At 43.9% G+C, this 18,153-nt stretch overlaps 1 protein-coding gene across 1 annotated transcript; it reads left to right on the top strand.

Moving 5' to 3' along the window:
* Window positions 1-16,079: 16,079 nt before the first annotated feature.
* Window positions 16,080-17,177, top strand: LOC128577107 (melanoma-associated antigen 8-like). The gene has a single exon (XM_053579122.1). It carries the CDS (start codon window positions 16,080-16,082, stop codon window positions 17,175-17,177), a length of 1,098 nt encoding a protein of 365 aa, XP_053435097.1.
* The last annotated feature ends 976 nt before the right edge of the window (window positions 17,178-18,153 follow it).

An 18,153-nucleotide genomic window follows, 5' to 3' on the forward strand; every position in this document is an offset into this window, starting at 1 on the left:
CTCATCACTCCTCTTCTCTCTCTCCTGCCCCTTCATGCTCCTGTTCTCTAATGTCTTCTCCAAATTCAAAAACACATTAGAGTTGCTATAATCTAAAGGAAAAAAGATTCTCATGATTCCCTTTTTAAACCTATAAACCTATGACTTATTGTTTTGCTTTTATTGAGCTTCATTGAGATGTAATTTGTACATAAAAACCTGCAAATAATTTATGGACACAATTTGGTGAGTTTGGACATATGTATACACTTAGGTTACTACCTTCTAGTCACCACCACTGTGTCTTGTCTCTGCTCTTTCCACTGCCAAACTCCTGGAAAGAGAGATGTGTGCTCATTATTTCTATCACTTACCAACCTCCCATTTATTTATCAGTCTTTTCTGCTACTCTGGCCTCTGCTCAACACTTCACAGAAACTACTCTCATGAAAGTCACCAATGACTTCCAGATTGCTAAATCCCTTGTCAAGTCTCAGTTTTCTTCTTACTTGACATTTTGGTATCACTTAATCCTATTGACTGGCCACTCCATCTTTGCAATAGTACTTCTTAGACAAACTCTCTTCTCACTCTCTGTGGGGTTGCATTTCCTGAATCCTATGTCCAATATTAGACACCCCAGGGTTCCTTTCTCAAGTCCATAACTTATTCTCTGGACTTTCTTCTCCACCACCGTGGTTTCAACCAGCACCTCTGAGCTCAAGGCACCCCTTCCCACAAAAATTTTTATCTACAGCTCATAGCTCTCAAAGGGATAACAAATTATCCTCTTGACATCTCTAATTGGACATTACACAGGCATCTCAAATGTAGCAAGTCGAAAATAAATTTGTCATCTTCCTCTTGTCCCACCCCATGCTAATTAACTCCTTCCCTGTGTTTCCTATTTTAGTGCTTCATTATATCATCTTCACAGTCACCCATGCCATGATTCTGGGAGGTATCCAACTAGTTATCGCATCCTGCCAATTTCCCGTTGATTAATAGTTCTCAATTCTGTCCCTAGCTTTTCATCTCCACTGCCATAATCTTAACCAGAGCTTTCATCATTTCTTCCCTTACTATTACAACAACTGCACCCTGAGAGAAGCAGCCTGTAGAGGTATGAGTTATTCATCCTAAAATACTCCTTTTAGTATCAATGGCACTGAGGTCTGTGCCTAACTTAATAGTAGACTAACAAAACTCTAACTCAGATTTGTTGGGCATTTTATTGGTTTCACATTGTTTGGCTAGACATCATGGGAGCTCAGGCAATGTCTCCAGCCTATAGCCAACAGTGAAATTCTGTAAATAGCCCACATGAGGAAGGAGACGCTTCCTCTGTATCATAACATTTCACAGTCTCCTTCCTCTCACCTCACCCCATGCTAACATTATAAAAACTGACTTAGCCTCATGCTAACGCTATAAGAATTGGCATTACATTTCCAGGAGAGATGAGAGAAATGAACTGCTGTCAGAGTTACCTTTACCTTGACATTGGATACGTGATTCCTTGGAGGTCCCTTCTATCTTCATGTGAGTTCTTGACACCTTATGATTCTTTTCCTAGGAACACTGAAAGACCAGATACTTTTGTACACAATATGTCTCTGGGCCACCCTCTCATCTCCAGCATCACTATTTATTCATTATATTGCAAGGGTAGATGTCAAATCTATTAAGAGTAAAGTATAAATGTCTTAACACAATAATTGAGATGAAGGCTATGTTAACCAATTTGATGTAAGCATTCCAAATTGTATATTAAATCAGCACATTGTACCCCAAAAATTCAAAAAAATAAATAAATACACAGATGCAAAGATTAAAAAAAATTAATTGGGGGCGGTGCCTGTGGCTCAAAGGAGTGGCGCACTGGCCCCGTGTGCTGGAGGTGGAGGGTTCAAGCCCAACCCTGGCCAAAAACTGCAAAGAGAAGAAAAGAAAAAATATTAATTAAACCATCGCTTCACACCAGACAGAGTTCAAAGTGCTGGACAAAATAAAGGCAAAGATTCCACCCTCATGGACCTCACCTTCTCAGGGGCTCAGGCATCTCATTTATGCTCTCTTCCATGGCAAACCTAATGAAAAGAGTTACTGCCTCTTACTGTATCTAGTTCCGCATCTCTCTTTTAGTATCTCTCTTTAGCCATTAATAATTAAGGTTATATCCCACAATTGCTGTAAAATAGCTCATGTGAAGATCACAAATGATCAACAGGTTGCCTAATCCAAGTCACATTTCTATCTCACTTGGCTTGACCTCTCTCTGGGAGAGCACCTCAACCCCCAAAGGTGCTCTCTTCATCCTGAAACATTTCTTCTCTTAACTTCTACAACACTACAATGTTCTGGTTGTTATCCTGACCTCTAAATATTGGTGTAACCCAGGCTTCAGTCCTCAAGCCTCCTTATTTTTTCTCCTTGTTCTTATAATTCCATGAAGAGTCTATCCACTTAAATGTCTAATCCATTACAGTGGCCTCAAATACCATCTAGAAACCTACAAGTCCTCAGACATATTCACATTCACTCATCCAACTGCCTCATCAATATTTCCTCTTTGATGTCTAACTGGAATCTCACATCACACATATCTGCAATGGACACCTGTTGATTGTCTTTTTAGAATCTAGTTTCCACCTCTTGCCTCCCAAAAGCTTCCTTACCTTCAATGATTTTCTTAGGAGATCTATATGCTTCTGGAAAACCTAATTCCATTCCACCCACCCCTAAACTCTAGACGAGGAGTGTATGACCTAAATTAACACACATTGCGTTCTCAAAGTCAAAGTGATTGTTTCTAAGGCAGACATGTAATCCGGGCTAGTCCAACTGAAGTGGACTTCAGGATTTTTTCTTGCCTGAGGGTTTTCTACCGTAGATATTCTTTCTTGCTTTACAGATGTGGTGTGTGGATACGAGACCTGCAAGTACTGTAGCAGTTTTGCTAGCATGAAGCAAGTCAAATTGACAGCTACAGAAAGGCAGTGCTGAATGATTAAGATAAATTGGGCACAGCTCTGATTAAACCATGCCGAAAATCTTCTGTGCTCTGGAATGTTTCTTTGAGGTCCATGAAACATTACAATACCTTTATTGTTAAAACAAGTTTGATGTGGGTGTTACATCATTAGTTTATCGTGCAAAGAAGAATACCAGATTCTCCTTTTCTCTAACCTATTGTTCCCAAAGTCCTCCTCATTTCACCGAACCAGTTGTTCAAGCCAATATTTAGGTGTTATTCCTGACCTCTCTCTTCTTTATCCCCTATCTCTAACCTTTCGTCACCTCTTTTCTTCCTCTCCCAACCACTGTGACAGCCTCCTAACTCACTGTCTTCCTGTTGCCATTATTTTCCACTTTCAATCCATTCTCTACACAGCAGAGGTAACTTTTAAGGATAATCAGGCAGAATAAAACCCATAGTCTTGGCTCCTGACTACCTCCCCAGTTATGTCTCTTACCACTCTCCTTCTTGCTTACTCCATTCCAGACAGATTGACATTCTTCCTGGTCTTTGAATAAGGTGCTGTCAGCTTCAAGTCCTTTGCACTTATTGTTTCTTTTTTAAAAATCACTTTCTCCCAATAACTTTGTATGGCCTCTTTCTTCCCATCATTCAAATCTGAGGTTAACTATTAACTCCTGACAAAGGTCTTCCCTAACCATCTTAATACAAATTAGCTGTCACCTCCACCCCTTTCCAAACATTATTCCATTACGCTGCTTTATTTCTGACAAGCCATTATAATTGGCTAAAATTGTTTTATTCACTTTGTTTGTTGACTTGATTTTGTCATCGCTCTGCCCAGACTACATTTTCAATTTCATGGTGGCAGAAGCTACGTCTGTCCCCCTCGCCATTGTATATATTACCAGAGCCCAGGATGTTCTCCGTAGTTGGGTGTTAGATGGATGAGTAAGCACCTGAATGACACTTATCTGGCATATCAGCCAACCAAGAGACAAAGGCATATGGGTTCCAGGTCATCATAAGTTTAATAGGTCTGACAGTGCTGGAGTCTCGGGGAAAAAAGATACAAAAATATAACTCCAGACTCCCTCTCCATCTGCCAGCATATATGCATAAGCCATGAATCCAGGAAAATCTTTTCCAATTTCAAAAGAAGCCTCCCTTAAAACACTTACTGCAAACATATTGTTGAGGCGATTGCTCACTATGGTCCCTCTTGTCCTCTTCATGAAGACCCTCAGAAGCAATTTCTTTCTCATATATCATGGGAAATAATTTTGCTTCTGTGAGCAAATGGTTGGTTTTCATCTTTTGAATTCTAAGGATCACATCATGGAAAGTTTTCTCCTAACATGGTTGCTGAAAAGTCCCAACTTAAACCAAAAATTCAAGATCCCATGGCATACGCTATATGTCCAAATTTTCCCCTAGCTCCATTCTTTTTCACCCTAATTTTAATTTTCCCTTAGCCCTAATGCCTGGATCTTCTAAAAAATCCAGTTGTGTTGCAAGTGCTTGTTACATTTTTCTGAATTTAAATTTAGAGCAATGGTAAGTATAAAAACAAGACAAAATAATCTCCTCAGCTTATTTTACAGGCACATTATGGTTGGCTGTTCTTGGGACAAGAATCTTTAGAATTTGTAGCAAATAGATGAATTGGGAGATTCTAATCGGTTGATCTGTCAGAGGGTCTTGAAATCTTTAATATTCACCAACGCTGTTTTTGAGAGTTCACTTTGCTTTCCATAAAAAGGGAATCTAAAATGGAGCTAGTAGCTAAGAGACATACTTAGCTTGCTACCTACTCCTCATCTGGTAAACAACAGCCCACCATCAGACTGCAAACCAAGGTGAGTCCTCCATCCTGTGGGCCATGGGGGGCTATTAAAGAGTTTCAGGAAAAGTTATCCTAAGACATATTACTCTGTCCACAATGTTAGGAGCAAATTGGAGAGGAATAGGACTAGAATCTGGATGAGTTACTGAAAAGCTGTTATAATTAACTAGACTAGAAGTGATAAAGACTGTATTATTTGGAGTCAAACCAGAGAAACAGAACCCCTTCCAATTTTTTATAAGAGGCTAAATTCAATGCAGGAAACTAGTTAATGTAAGAGACAATTACTGAGAAACCAAATTATATGAGTCAACCCAGAGATAAGCAACAGCAAGAAACTTTACCACCCCTAGGCTGAAGGAACAAATAATGGAACCAGTGTTTCTGAAGTCCTTGGACAGGGTCATCTGGTAGAAAATGGAATCATGGAGTATGTGTTGTTGGAAAATGAAGTCACAGAAGAGACAGAGGAACAAAATGCATACCTTTGCTTCCTTCTTTCTCTTACTGTCCAGTTTCCCTCCACGAGGTACAAGAGCTTAAGAAATGCAACCTGAGAAACCAAGTAGAGCAGATGAAGAGTGAGGAATAGCTTTGAAGGCAAATGGACCAGCTCAAGGGCCTATATCAAGATGGTGGCAGAGGGGATGGAGAAGAGAGTATGGAATCAGAAGTTACTTAGAACTAAAATAAACATGAGTGGTGAACATTGATTTCCCATTCTGATGACTGCTGGATTAATTGCAGCACTCTTGTATGGAAATACAGGAGATGAGACTGGTTTGAGTCTTATTGAGATGCCTGTTAGGCCTCCAGGGCCAGAGACCTGGAAGACAACCATATTCTCAGCTCTAAAGTTCAGGAGAGAGATTGGGCTGGAGAGAGGGAATGAATGATATTATCTAGGGAGTGTACGATGACAGAGGAGAGTTTGGGAGGGTCTGGGGCACATTCCTGAGGAGCACTCACACTTCGTGGGTGGACAGAGGAAACTGAGAGGGATCAGCCAGTGATAGATAGGAATAAAGTAGAGGAAAGTGATGTGTAGGAACATAGAAGAGTATTCCGTGGAGGAAGGTCCTAGGTTTTCTACTCCAGTGATGTTGGATAAACCCAGCTCTGTCTTCTCCCACGTTTCCTTCCCCCCACCACTGGCCTTGTTCTGAGGCTGGCACTGAGAGAAATTACAAAGCCTTCATTTGAGAGCCTGTAAGCCCCGCTGCCACCATTAGTAGTGCCAAGCAACATAAACGGAAGACTGCCCCTCTTCTGTGCCAAGCAGTGTGCTGGGTGATGCTGGGACCAACAGGATGGCTCAGAAGCAGTCATGGTCTTCTGAGATGGCATTTGGTAGGCTAAGTGAAGAAGTGCTAAAAATAAAACCTCAGAGGCGTGAAGAAAAGAGAGAAATAGACTCTGAGCTCACCATTACTCAACAAAGCCCTCCTTGCCCCTGCACAGAGGCAGAAGCCCAACCTCTGAAATCCAAGCTGTGGTTCCAATCCCCAACCGCATCTACGAAATACTTTCAGAGCAACATCTAGACTAGTGTTCGACCGCATAACTGAATATTATACACTAGTTGAGTCGAAACATAAAACTAACCATCACACATTCCTTAAACCACTTAAAAATATCACTCAAAATGAACCACAGGCATAAATGTCAAAATTAATTTTTTTTCTAAGAGAAAACAGAAGAAAGATTTTGCTACCTTGGGTTATGTCTTAGTCAGCGAGGGCTGCCATAATTGAATGTCATTGACTGGGTGACTGAAATAAAATACATTTTATTTTTTCACAGTTTTGAAGTCTGAGGAAGGAGACAAGGAGAGAGGGAAAAGAAGGAGAAAGAGCATGCAGAAGAGCACACACACACCACACACACACCTCACACACACCACACACGCACCACACACGCACCACACACGCAAGCTCCAGCGCTCTCTTGTGTTTCTTCTTATAAGACACTAATCCCATCAGATCAATGCCCCACCCTTATGACTTATTTAACCTTAATTACTTCCTTAGATGTCCCATTTCCAAACACAACTATAGTGGGGGTTAGGACTCTGAAATATGAATTTGGTAGAGTACATAAGCATTGGCAAAGAATAGACACATAGATTAAAGAAACAGACTAAATCCCAGAAACAGACCAGTGGACATACAGTCAGGATATTTACAACCAAAACAATATGGTGAAATATAGTCTTTCCAACAAATGGTGGGTAAACAATTGGACCTACATATGCAAATAATAATAGTAATAAGAATAATAACCTAGACAAACTCTTACAGACTTCACAAAAAATTCAAAATACATTATCGATTTAATACAACAATTATAAAACTTCTATAGGAAAACATAAGAGAAAATTTACATATTTTTTAGTTTGATGACAAATTTTTCAATTAACATCAAAAGTATGATCCATGAAAAAAATATTAACAGAACTAGACTTCATTGAAATAAAAATCGTATGCTATAGTCTTCAAAAGATACTGATAAGAGAATGAAAACAAAAGCCACAGAGTAAGAGAAAACATCTTCAGTACACATAGGTGATAAAAGATTTACCTCTTAAATTTCAACAATAGAAAATAATCCAACAAAAAAGTAGGCAAAAGAGCTGAAATAAACATTTTACCAAAGAATACATACAGATGGAAAATGAACACAATGAAAGCACTAACCATCTTTTGTTATTAAAGAATTGCATACTATGCCGGGCGCAGTGGCTCACGCCTGTAATCCTAGCCCTTGGGAGGCCAAGGGGGATGGATTGCCTGAGCTCACAGGTTCAAGACCAGCCTGAGCCAGAATGAGATCTCATCTCTAAAAATAGCCAGATATTGTGGCAGGAGCCTGTAGTCCCAGCTACTCAGGAGGCTGAGGCAAGAGAATCACTTGAGCCCCAGAGTTTGAGGTTGCTGTCAGCCATGACACCACAGCACTCTACCAAGGGTGACAAAGTGAAACTCTGTCTCAAAAAAAAAAAAAATTGCATACTAAAATGAGATACCAGTACACCCCTATTCCAATATCTAAAATTCAGCAAAACTTACAATACCAACTGCTGGTGAAGATGTGGAGAAATAGAAACTCTCATTCATTGCTGATGGAAATGCAAAATGGTACTGTCATTTTGGAAGACAGTTTGTCATTTTCTCAAAAAACTGAACATAGTCTTATTGTAAAATCAATCATACCCCTAAGCATTTACCCAACTGTTTTGAAAATCTATATCTACATAAAAACCGGCATGTGAATGTATGTAACATCTTACATCATAATCAACAAAAACAGGAGCAACCACGATAGACTTCATTAAGCGAATCAATAAACAATCTATGGAACAGCCATACAATGAAATATTATTCACCAATAAAAAGGAATTAAGTTATAAGCGACACAAAGACATGGATGAGTCTGAAATGCATATTGTTTAGTGAAAGAAGCCCGTCTGAAAACACCAGATAGTGTATGATTCCATTTATATTACACTCTGGAAAAGGCAAAACTATAAAGACAAAATACATATCACTGGTTTCCAAGGGGGTTATAAGATGAGCACAGGAGGCTTATTAGCACAAGAAAACTCCTGTGAATAACTCTGTATTGGTAGACACATGGTTGCTTTTGGTCTGAACGTTTATGTTCCACAAAATTTATATGTTGAAATCCTAACCCCACAGTGACAGTTTTAGGTTATGGGGCATTTGGGATCATCAGAGCAGAGCCCTCAGAAATGGGATTAGTGACTTTTTAAAAGAGACCCCACAGAGATCCCTTATACATTCTTCCAACGAAGACACAGGGAAAAGACAACTATCTACCAATCTACCCAGATATAGAATTTGCCAGCAACTTGACCTTGGACTTCTCAGTCTCCAGAACTACAAGAGATAAAATTATGTTGTTTGTGAGACACCCAGTCTGTAGTATTGTTGCATTAGCCCAAATGGGCTAAGAAAAGGGCACTGTGCTTTTGTGAAAATTCATAGTACTTTACAGCACAAAGAGTATGCAGATTTAACAGTTTAAGAGGTCAGAGAATCCCAAGATAGAATGCAGACTGTCACACACACACACACAAATATCCCAGCTGTAATATAATTGTATGAAACAACCCCAGAAAAATAGGTAGGGAAAGAAGCTACTTATTTAAGTAATGATGGAAATGAGTGAAATCTGTCAAACTAAAGGCCAAAGGAACAACACATAAACACTGTACTCTGAGCATACTGTTATGTTTAATTGAATACAGAAATAGTTGTTTACATATATAAATTTAATAGACATATATACATACATGTTCTATACACACAAAAGCATTTCATTGTTCTGTCAGCAAAGGAGGCCTATAACTAACAACTACCCAGAGGCAGTGCACACCTAGCACCCAGATATAGATTTCTAGAACTACTTCCCAATAAAAGAAACTTGACCTCTTGTGAGACATGGCTGATTTTAGGACTGGGACAGGGCATATATATGGAGAGTCTGGAGCATGAGATAGCCCTCAAAATTAAGAGCAGAAGATTAAGTTAAAGGACACTGCAGTGTTGCATTCAGCAAATACAGACTATGGGAAACTGGAAAAAACGAAGAAAAGTGTTTTGTTTCTTCAACAAGAACAAAACAATTTCAAGGAAAAAAGAGGTCATGTGGAGGGACCCTACTAATTAAAAAAGACTTAAAAAGCATAACAAAAGTATCACTTATTATATTTGGATACTTACACAAAGTTTTTTAAAAAGTAGAAGTCTTTCAGATAATTGTGGGAAATAGTAGAACATTTGATTATCATTTATTTAATTTTTTAAAAACGATCATATTTGGGTTATGTTTCATAAAAATGTCCTTTTTTTTTTTTTTGCAGTTTTTGGCCGGGGCCGGGTTTGAACCTGCCACCTCCCATATATGGGGCTGGTGCCCTACTCCTTTGAGCCACAGGCGCCACCCCAAAAATGTCCTTATCTTTTAAAAATGCATATTGAAATATTTAAAGAAGAAATAATATGATGTCTTGGATTTGCTCCACATTATTCTAGTGATTGTGATGCAGGTAAGGGGAGTCTATCTGCAAACAAATTTGACATGCATTTAAGGTTATTGATGCTGAGTACCAAGTATACTGGGTTCATTATACCATTCTTTCTATTATTGTGTATGTTTGAGGCTTTCTGTAATAAAAATTATAAATATTGTGCCATTACAAAGGAAATCCTGAGTGAAACTGACTACTTTTTAGAAATTAAATAAATGACCAATTAGTCCAAAAAGAAAAACTCTAATTAAATCATATGAACTGAAAGTGCGCAGTATTCCAAGAGCAAGCCACCTTCAAATGTTTCAGCACACAACACTTTGGGAGGCCGATTCTACCAAATGGTCACAGAAAATCAATCACCATCTTAACTCAACTTTGGCAAAACATATAAAAAGATGGGCAATTGTTCAACTCATTCTCCCAGACTATCTCTTCTAGGTTCAAAAACTAGATGAGGACCACCCCCACCCCCCATTGAAAAGAACACTTGAGGCAAGCTGTGTCACGCAGTGGCAGTTATACTATATAAATTAGTAGCATTCTAACATAGGGAATTAAATAAACAAATAGGCTTTGTCCAAGGAATGAAAATATGACTTAACATTAGGGGGAAAGAAGTTCAATTATAATTGTTTACATACAAAATGAAGAAGAAAAATCACTGTCATGTCCATGAGTACAGAAAAAGCTTTTGAAATAAATTCTACGTGAGCTCTGGTAAAAACATTTAGTTAACCAATGTTGAAGGAGAACTTCCATTTCCTAAAATCAACAGCAAACATTCAAATTGCAAAATGTTAGAAGAATAATCATTTCTTTTTTTATTAATATTAAATCCTAGCTGTGTACATCAACGTGATCATGGGGCACCATACACTGGTTTTATAAACAGTTTGACACATTTTCATCACACTGGTTAACATAGCCTTCCTGGCATTTTCTTAGTTATTGTGTTAAGACATTTATATTCTACATTTACTAAGTTTCACATGTACCCTTGTAAGATGCACTGCAGGTGTAATCCCACCAGTCGCCCTCCCTCCACCCACCTCCCCCCTCCCTCCCCTCCCTCTCCCCTTTCCCCATATCCTTAGGTTGTAACTGGGTTATAGTCTTCATGTGAAAACCCTAAATTAGTTTCATAATAAGGCTGAGTACATTGGATACTTTTTCTTCCATTCCTGAGATACTTTACTAAGAAGAATATGTTCCAGCTCCTTCCCTGTAAACATGAAGGAGGTAAAGTCTCCATTTTGCTTTAAGGCTGCACAGTATTCCATGGTGTACATATAATCAGTAAAGCAGGAACAAAATGTAGATGTATGCTCTCATCTCTACATTTCAAAACAGCACTGAGACACAAAGTCAGAGGTATGAATATTGGAAAAATATAACATTCAGTAACAATATCATTACCTATCCTTACAATTCAAAAAATAGACATGTAAAACACTAAGTGAATGAGAGTTCAGAACCAGCTGTAGAATATATTACCATAGCAAAATCAAAAGTTTTGTCACACAAAAGCAGTAATTAGCTAGAACAGTTAATAGACCATGTATCATCCACAATAACAACAAAATTTAAGAGCTATCTAAAAAGAAGCCTAAGAAAAATGTATAAGTTCTTTATAGAGGCAACTATAAAAGTATCCTGATAGATTCAGTTAAAAGGAATTTGAAATAAATAGAGCAGTACGACATATTCTTTGATGGGGAACAAACAACATTGCAAAAACGTCAATTCTCTTTAAATTATTTACAATTTAGTGTCTTACCTGTAGCTGCAAAAATAACAATCAGATGCAGGCTGTTGTCTTCTGCTCCCCAAATCAACCCTGGAAAAATATAGAAGAGAAAATGAAATATCAGCAACAAAATCTAAACAATACAGCATGAGAAGCCCTGGGGAAAACTGAAGACTGTGTTGAACTGGTCTGTGCTCTTGGAGTGTGGGGAGCCCCAGGGTTGGGGAGCTCTGTAGCTTGCCCAGAAGGCAGATGACAGGACAGGTCGAAGGAAAGTTTTAAAGTTGTGCGCCACACCACCGCCCGCTTCATTGCACAAGCTGAGGAGGCACCTTGCACAACCATTGACAGTAAGCCTGGGGTAGTATTGCAACAGCCAGAAAACGGAGTTGATTTGAGGTGCTGTGGCTCCAGGGTCCTGCTTAATAACCACGGGGAACCACCTTAGTGGGTAAGGACTGGCCTTTCCAAAAAATTGTTCCAATACAATATATGGAATAGAAAAATATCAGCGTGAATTATGCATACTAAGAGTATTTTATCACAGAAAAAATATGTTGCTACATACGTATTCACTTAGAAGATGTGTAAAACATATTTCCTCCAGTTAAACTCCGAATTTTTTAGAGCAGAAGGCTCAAGGTCTGCGCGTGACTGGGGAAGAGCTCATAGGAAGGTGGCGTCTTGTCCCGCAGGCCGCTACAATCCCGGGCACCACAGCCCCGACCCGGCATCCAGCCTGAGACCTGCAGCCATTCTCGGCAAGGGCTACAGGGGAGCAAATGCTCAGGGGTGGCAGGGACAGGGCGCCTCCCTCCATGCACTAAATCAAAGAGCCTGGAGCCAAGGTGAGGGCCCTTAAGAGTGACGATTGAGGGTCCCCTGCTGGTAGCCCTGGGAAACCCCAGGTATAGGAGGCTGGATGTGACGTCCACCGGCTTCCACCTCTGGGGCCTGACAGAAGCAAGGGCCTTGTTCTGACATCCAGACGTGGCATCCGTGGAGGGTCAAGGGCCAAGATGTGTCAGGGGTGAAGGTGAGATGCTGAGGGAGGACTGAGGAGGCCCTTGCCCTGCTGTGGGCCCTGGGCCACCACAGGGTACATTGTGAGGCTGAGGCCTTCCTCCAAGCTTTTCCTCAGGGGACTGGGGCAGTCAGAGCCTGGTGAGACCCAGGGTGACTCAGGGCCAGAGAGGGAGGGTTGAGGCTCTGCAAAATCCCAGTAGGATCCCCCATCCCGTCTTTGTCCCTGCTCTGGTCCCTGGGCCACCTGGGGCACATGTGTGAGGCTGAGCCCCTCCCCCAACCCTTTTTTCAGGGGACTCTGGGAGTCAGAGCCTTGTCCATGACTGAGATCCATGGTGTCTCAGGCCCATAGAAGGCGGGCCCTAAGGGAGGAGTTAGAAGCTCCTGCTACATCCTGACAGGGGGCTCCACAGTCCCTCCTTGTCCCTGCCTCCCCCCACCCCCGTAGCCTGTTCCACCCCTTCTGTCACTCCAGGAAAGCCCCGTATGTGGGGGATGGGGCCGGATGTGATACCGACTTATTTCCGCGTGGGGGGCTGAGAGAAGCCAGGGCCTAGTTCGGAGGTCCGGGCTTCAGATCGGCGGAGGGCCCAGCTCTGTCAGGGGTGAAGGTGAGACGCTGAGGGAGGACTGAGGAGGCCCCCACCCCAGGTAGAGGACCCCAATAACCCGGTTCTGACCCTGCTGTGGGCCCCTGGCCCCCCGGGACCCACGTGTGAGGCCGGGCCCCTCCCCCAAGTTTTCCTCAGGGGACTGTGGGAGTCAGAGCCTGCTGAGACCCGGGGCCACTCAGGGCCATAGAGGGCCCATTCCTAAGGGAGGATTGAGAGGCCCCACAACATCCCCATAGCTGCCCCACAGTCCATCCTGGTCTTTGACCCTTCCCCCATGCCCCCCATCCTTTTCCCCCCTCCGTCCGCCCTGGGAAGCCCCGTATGTGGGAGTCGGTGCCGGATGTGACGTCTACCGACTTCCGCATGGAGGTCTGACAGAGGCGTGAGGGCCTTGTTCAGAGCTCCGCGTTTCACATCACGGCGGGGAGAGGGCCTGGTTCCATCAGGAGAGAAGGCGAGACCCTGAGAGAGGACCGAGGAGGCCCCTACCCCAGGTAGAGGGGCCCCAATCACTCAGTTCTCACCCCGCTGTGGGCCCTGGGCCCCCCGGGAGCCACGTTCGAGGCTGGGCCCCTCCCCCCATCTTCTTCCTCAGGGGACTGCGGGAGTCAGAGCCTGCCGAGACTGGCGGCCACTCAGTGCCACAGAGGGAGGGGCTATAAAGGGAGAGTGAGAGGCCCCGCTATATCCCACAGTGGCTCCACAGTCCATCCTTGTGTCTGACGTCTGCCCCCATCCTGTTCCACCCCTTCTGCCAGTCCTGGAAAGCCCTGTATGTGGGGGGGGGTGTGTGTGTGGACCAAATGTGACTTCCACGGACTTCCACACGTGTATGGGGGCTGACTGACAGGTGAGGGCCTTGTTCAGAGTTCTGGGTTCAGATTGGTGGAGGGGAGAGGGCCCAGCTCTGTTAAGAGTGAAGGTGAGATGCTGAGGGAGGAGTAGGAAGACCTCTACCCCAGGTAGAGGGACCCCAATAATCCAGCTCTTGCCTTGCTGTGGGCCCTGGGCTACCCGTGTGAGGCTGAGCCCCTCTCCCATGTCCTAAGGGAGTAGTGATAGGCCCCACTACATCCTGCTAGCAACCCCACAGCCTGTCCTTGTCTACTACCCTTCCTTTCTCCCCTCCCCCTAACTTCTTCCTCAGGGGACTGTGGGAGTCAGAGCTTGCTGGGATCCAGGGTGACTCAGGGCCATTGAGGCCAGGGCTGTAAGAAAGGAGAGGCCTGGATACATCCCCATAGCAGCCCCATAGTCTGTCTTTGTCCACTATCCCTCCCGACTCCCCTCCCCCAACTTCTTCCTCAGGGGACTAACGGAGTCAGAGCCTGGTGAGATGTGGGGTGACTCAAGGCCATTGCTTGTGGGGGTCCAAGCTTCACCAGGCACCAAGGTGAGGGCCTTGAGGGGGAATTGAAAGGACTTCCCACCAAAGAACCAAAGAGATCTTGAGCCCATCATCTACTTTCAGTCCTTGGAGACCTCAGGCAGGCCTGCTCTGTCCCCAACTCATTTCCACTTCTGAGTCTCAGAAAGTAAGGGCTTTGGTGGGAGGGGACTGGACCCAATACAAAAGAGGGAGGAGTCTTTGGTCTTTTTACTAGTAGCCATGAGGAAGCTCAGAGTGCATAGAGGGTGCCCTAGATACTCTCCCACAGCTATTGGCCCAGGCAAGGATACCTTGATGTGCCAGGAGGGCCATTTCTAACATTTGTCAGGGGGATGAAGTCTGAAGGAGGTGGGGCCTTGATTCCAAGGGGCCAGGCTCAGGTCTGCACAGGGGACCTGTCTGGGTTAAAGTGAAGTCCCTGAGGGGGTACAGAGAGGACCCTGGAATCCAAATCAGAGGCTCCTTACCCAGCATCCCGTGCCCCTGCTGTCAGTCCCTGGAGACCCAAGACAGGGTGGAGGTTGGACAGATGTGACGTTTCCTAAATTCCACTTTAGGGATCTGAGAGAGGGAAGGCTTCAGCACGGAGAAGCAGACTTAGGTCAGCAGAGAGAGCACTCCCGGACTACAGGTATCAAGGTAAGGATCCTGAGGGAAGACTGAGGGGATACACTGGACCCCATCTTTCCCTTGCTCTTCTGTCAGCCATGGGAGGATTTGAAGCATGGTGCCTGCATGTGACAGCCCCCCATTTCCATGTCCAGGACAGATAGACTCCACTGAATTTGTTCACCTCTTGGCATCCTTCCTGGGATGCTCTGGGTAGCTGTCACCAAATGTGGGCCCCACACACAACCTTCTGCTTCATCTTAGGGATGTGAATCCTTGTTCTGAGAGTTTGTCAGGCCAGCAGAGGGGTGGGGTATAGGGCCCACAGGAGAAAGGTGAGGGCTCTGAGTGGTCACAGAGGGGACCATCCACCCCAGAACATTGGGGACCCTACAGAGACTGGCCCACCCTCCTGGAAGTGCTGGGGAACCTGGGGCTATAGGTTTATCTGCTCCTAGAGGGCCCCTCACTTCCTCTTACGTGGGCTCCAGGGACACACAGTGAAACCTTGGTCTGAGGCATTGTCCTCGGGTCACAGAGGAGGAGGCCCAGGCAGTGCCCAGAGTCAAGGTCAGGTACCAGCCCTGAATGTGTACCAAGGGCCCTGCCCTCCCCAGGACCCCACAGTGCCCAGCCCCACTCACACACTGTTAGGAGCCATCCCACTTCTTCTTTCAGGTGCTCAGGGAACAGGTTGACCAGGAGTTCAGGAGCCCTGGGAAGCCCCTGAGCACCACCTAAAACCACTGACATGCTCCCTCTCTCCCCAGGCTTGTGTATCCCCAGCACCTGGCTGTGATAGTCTTGCTTGCTGTTCCTGACCAGAGCCATCATGCATCACCACAACTATACCAAGGTTCCTTGTCGCTCACTTGAGGAAGGCCTTCAGGCCCAAGGAGAGGCACAGGGCCTGGTGGGTGCACAGGGTCCCAGGGCTCAGGAGGGGGCGGCGGCTGCCTCTTCCTCTTCCTCTTCCTCCAGTTTCCCCTCCTCCTTGTCTTCCTTCTCCTCTTATTCTCTGATCCTGGACACCACGAGGGAGGTTTTTGCTGCTGGGATGCTGAGTTCTATCAAGGGTCCTCAGAGATCCTTTTCCTTGCCCACTTCCGTCAAAGCTAGTTCATCAGTCAAATCAGATCAGGGCTCCAGCAGGCATGAAGAGGCAGGTCCAAGCACCTTGAAGACCCATCCAGTTGTCAGGTTCTTTAATAGAGATGGCATAGATGACAAGGTTGCTGATTTGGTTCGTTTCCTGCTCCTTAAGTATCGCACAAAAGAGCTGATAACAAAGGAAGAAATGCTGAATGATGTCATCAAAGAGTACAAAGATCACTTCTCTGAGATCTTCAGGGAAGCCTCTGAGTGCATGAAGCTAGTCTTTGGCATTGATGTGAAGGAAGAGGACCCTGATGGTCACTCCTATGTCCTTGTCATTGCCATGGGCCTTACCTATGATGGGATGCTGTATGATTGCCAGAGCCTGCCCAAGACCGGCCTCCTGATAAATGTCCTGGGTGTGATCTTCTTGGAGGGCAACTGTGCTGCAGAGGAGGTCATCTGGGAAGTCCTGGGTGTGATGGGGGTGCAGGCTGGGCAGGAGCACTTCATCTATGGGGAGCCCCGGAAGCTCATCACCCACGACTGGGTGCAGGAAGGTTACCTGGTGTACAGGCAGGTGCCCTTCAGTGATCCTGTCCGCTATGAGTTCCTGTGGGGTCCGAGGGCCCTTGCTGAAACCAGCAAGATGAAAATCCTGGAGTTTGTGGCCAAGGTCAATGATACTGTCCCCAGTGCCTTTCCTGTGTGGTATGAAGAGGCTTTGAAAGATGAGGAAGCAAGACGCCAAGCAAAAGTTGAAGTCAGACCCAGTTGGGGTGCCTGGCCCGGTGTACGCTCCAAGGCCACATCCAAAAGGTTCTATCCCAAGTGAAGTTTGAGGAAGATTCCTCACTCTGTCTTGGAAGAAAATAATCACCATTCTAAATCGCGGAGAGGCAGGGTGGGACTTAGGGTATAATATCTTTATGTATAACGTCCTGAGTGTATGACATTGTTGTGTTAGTGTTCAATATGGATGACTTAGGATTTTTTTCTTTATGGTATTTTTGAAATGTTTCTTTTAATAGAAGGCTTAATTAACTTCAAGTTCTAGATTTACAAATGACATTGCTCACAAATATATTGCTGCTTATTCAGTTTAAATGTTTTGCTGTTATATAATACAAATTGGGAAATCTTCCATTTTATTTTGTGATCTGGGACAAGATAGCATAATACTGAAATAGAAGCTTCCTTGGAAATGTGAAACAAGTCAGGAGTAAAATAAATGGTGTCAAGAAAAAGAGAAAAAACTAAAAGATAGTTCATTCTTACTGTATGTTTTTAGTATGTTGTTCTGTAAAATTAAAAAATATGTACCTGTGTCTTGTAAGTTTATTCGTGTCAGAATTAAATTATAATAAATGAAATATTTATTCACTGGTGAATTCGTTCCCCAAACATTCACTGAGCACCTGCTCTGTGGAAGACTTAGTCGTAGAGAGACTAGTCTAAGCAGACCCACAGGATGGCAGAGTCTAGGAGCTGCAGTCACATAATGAAGGTGGTGAGTTGCCTTCTGAGACCTAGAGCGTAAGGAAAAGAGGGTGAGGGGATGGGTCTCCAGGAGGAGCAGTTAACAGTGAATGTGCTAAGCCGGGGAGATTTGGGGACTTGGGGAAACTGGAGTTTCCTTCTGTGGGAGTTAGTCGCAAGGAAGTTGGGCAGTGGCAGCCCCAGACTTTCAGAGGGTGTAACTCATGATTTAGGGCTGAAATCGAAGCTTTGAATGGAAACGGTCTATGAACCAAGTGTATAGTGCCCCATGATCATACTAATGCACACAGCTATGATTTAATAAAAGAATA

The sequence above is a fragment of the Nycticebus coucang genome, chromosome X (assembly GCF_027406575.1).
Source record: "Nycticebus coucang isolate mNycCou1 chromosome X, mNycCou1.pri, whole genome shotgun sequence".
In the NCBI taxonomy this organism is placed as follows: Eukaryota; Metazoa; Chordata; class Mammalia; order Primates; family Lorisidae; genus Nycticebus; species Nycticebus coucang.

Coding starts and splice junctions, on each gene's coding strand:
- LOC128577107 (XM_053579122.1), top strand. CDS start 16,080: ATGCATCACCACAACTATACCAAGGTTCCTTGTCGCTCACTTGAGGAA.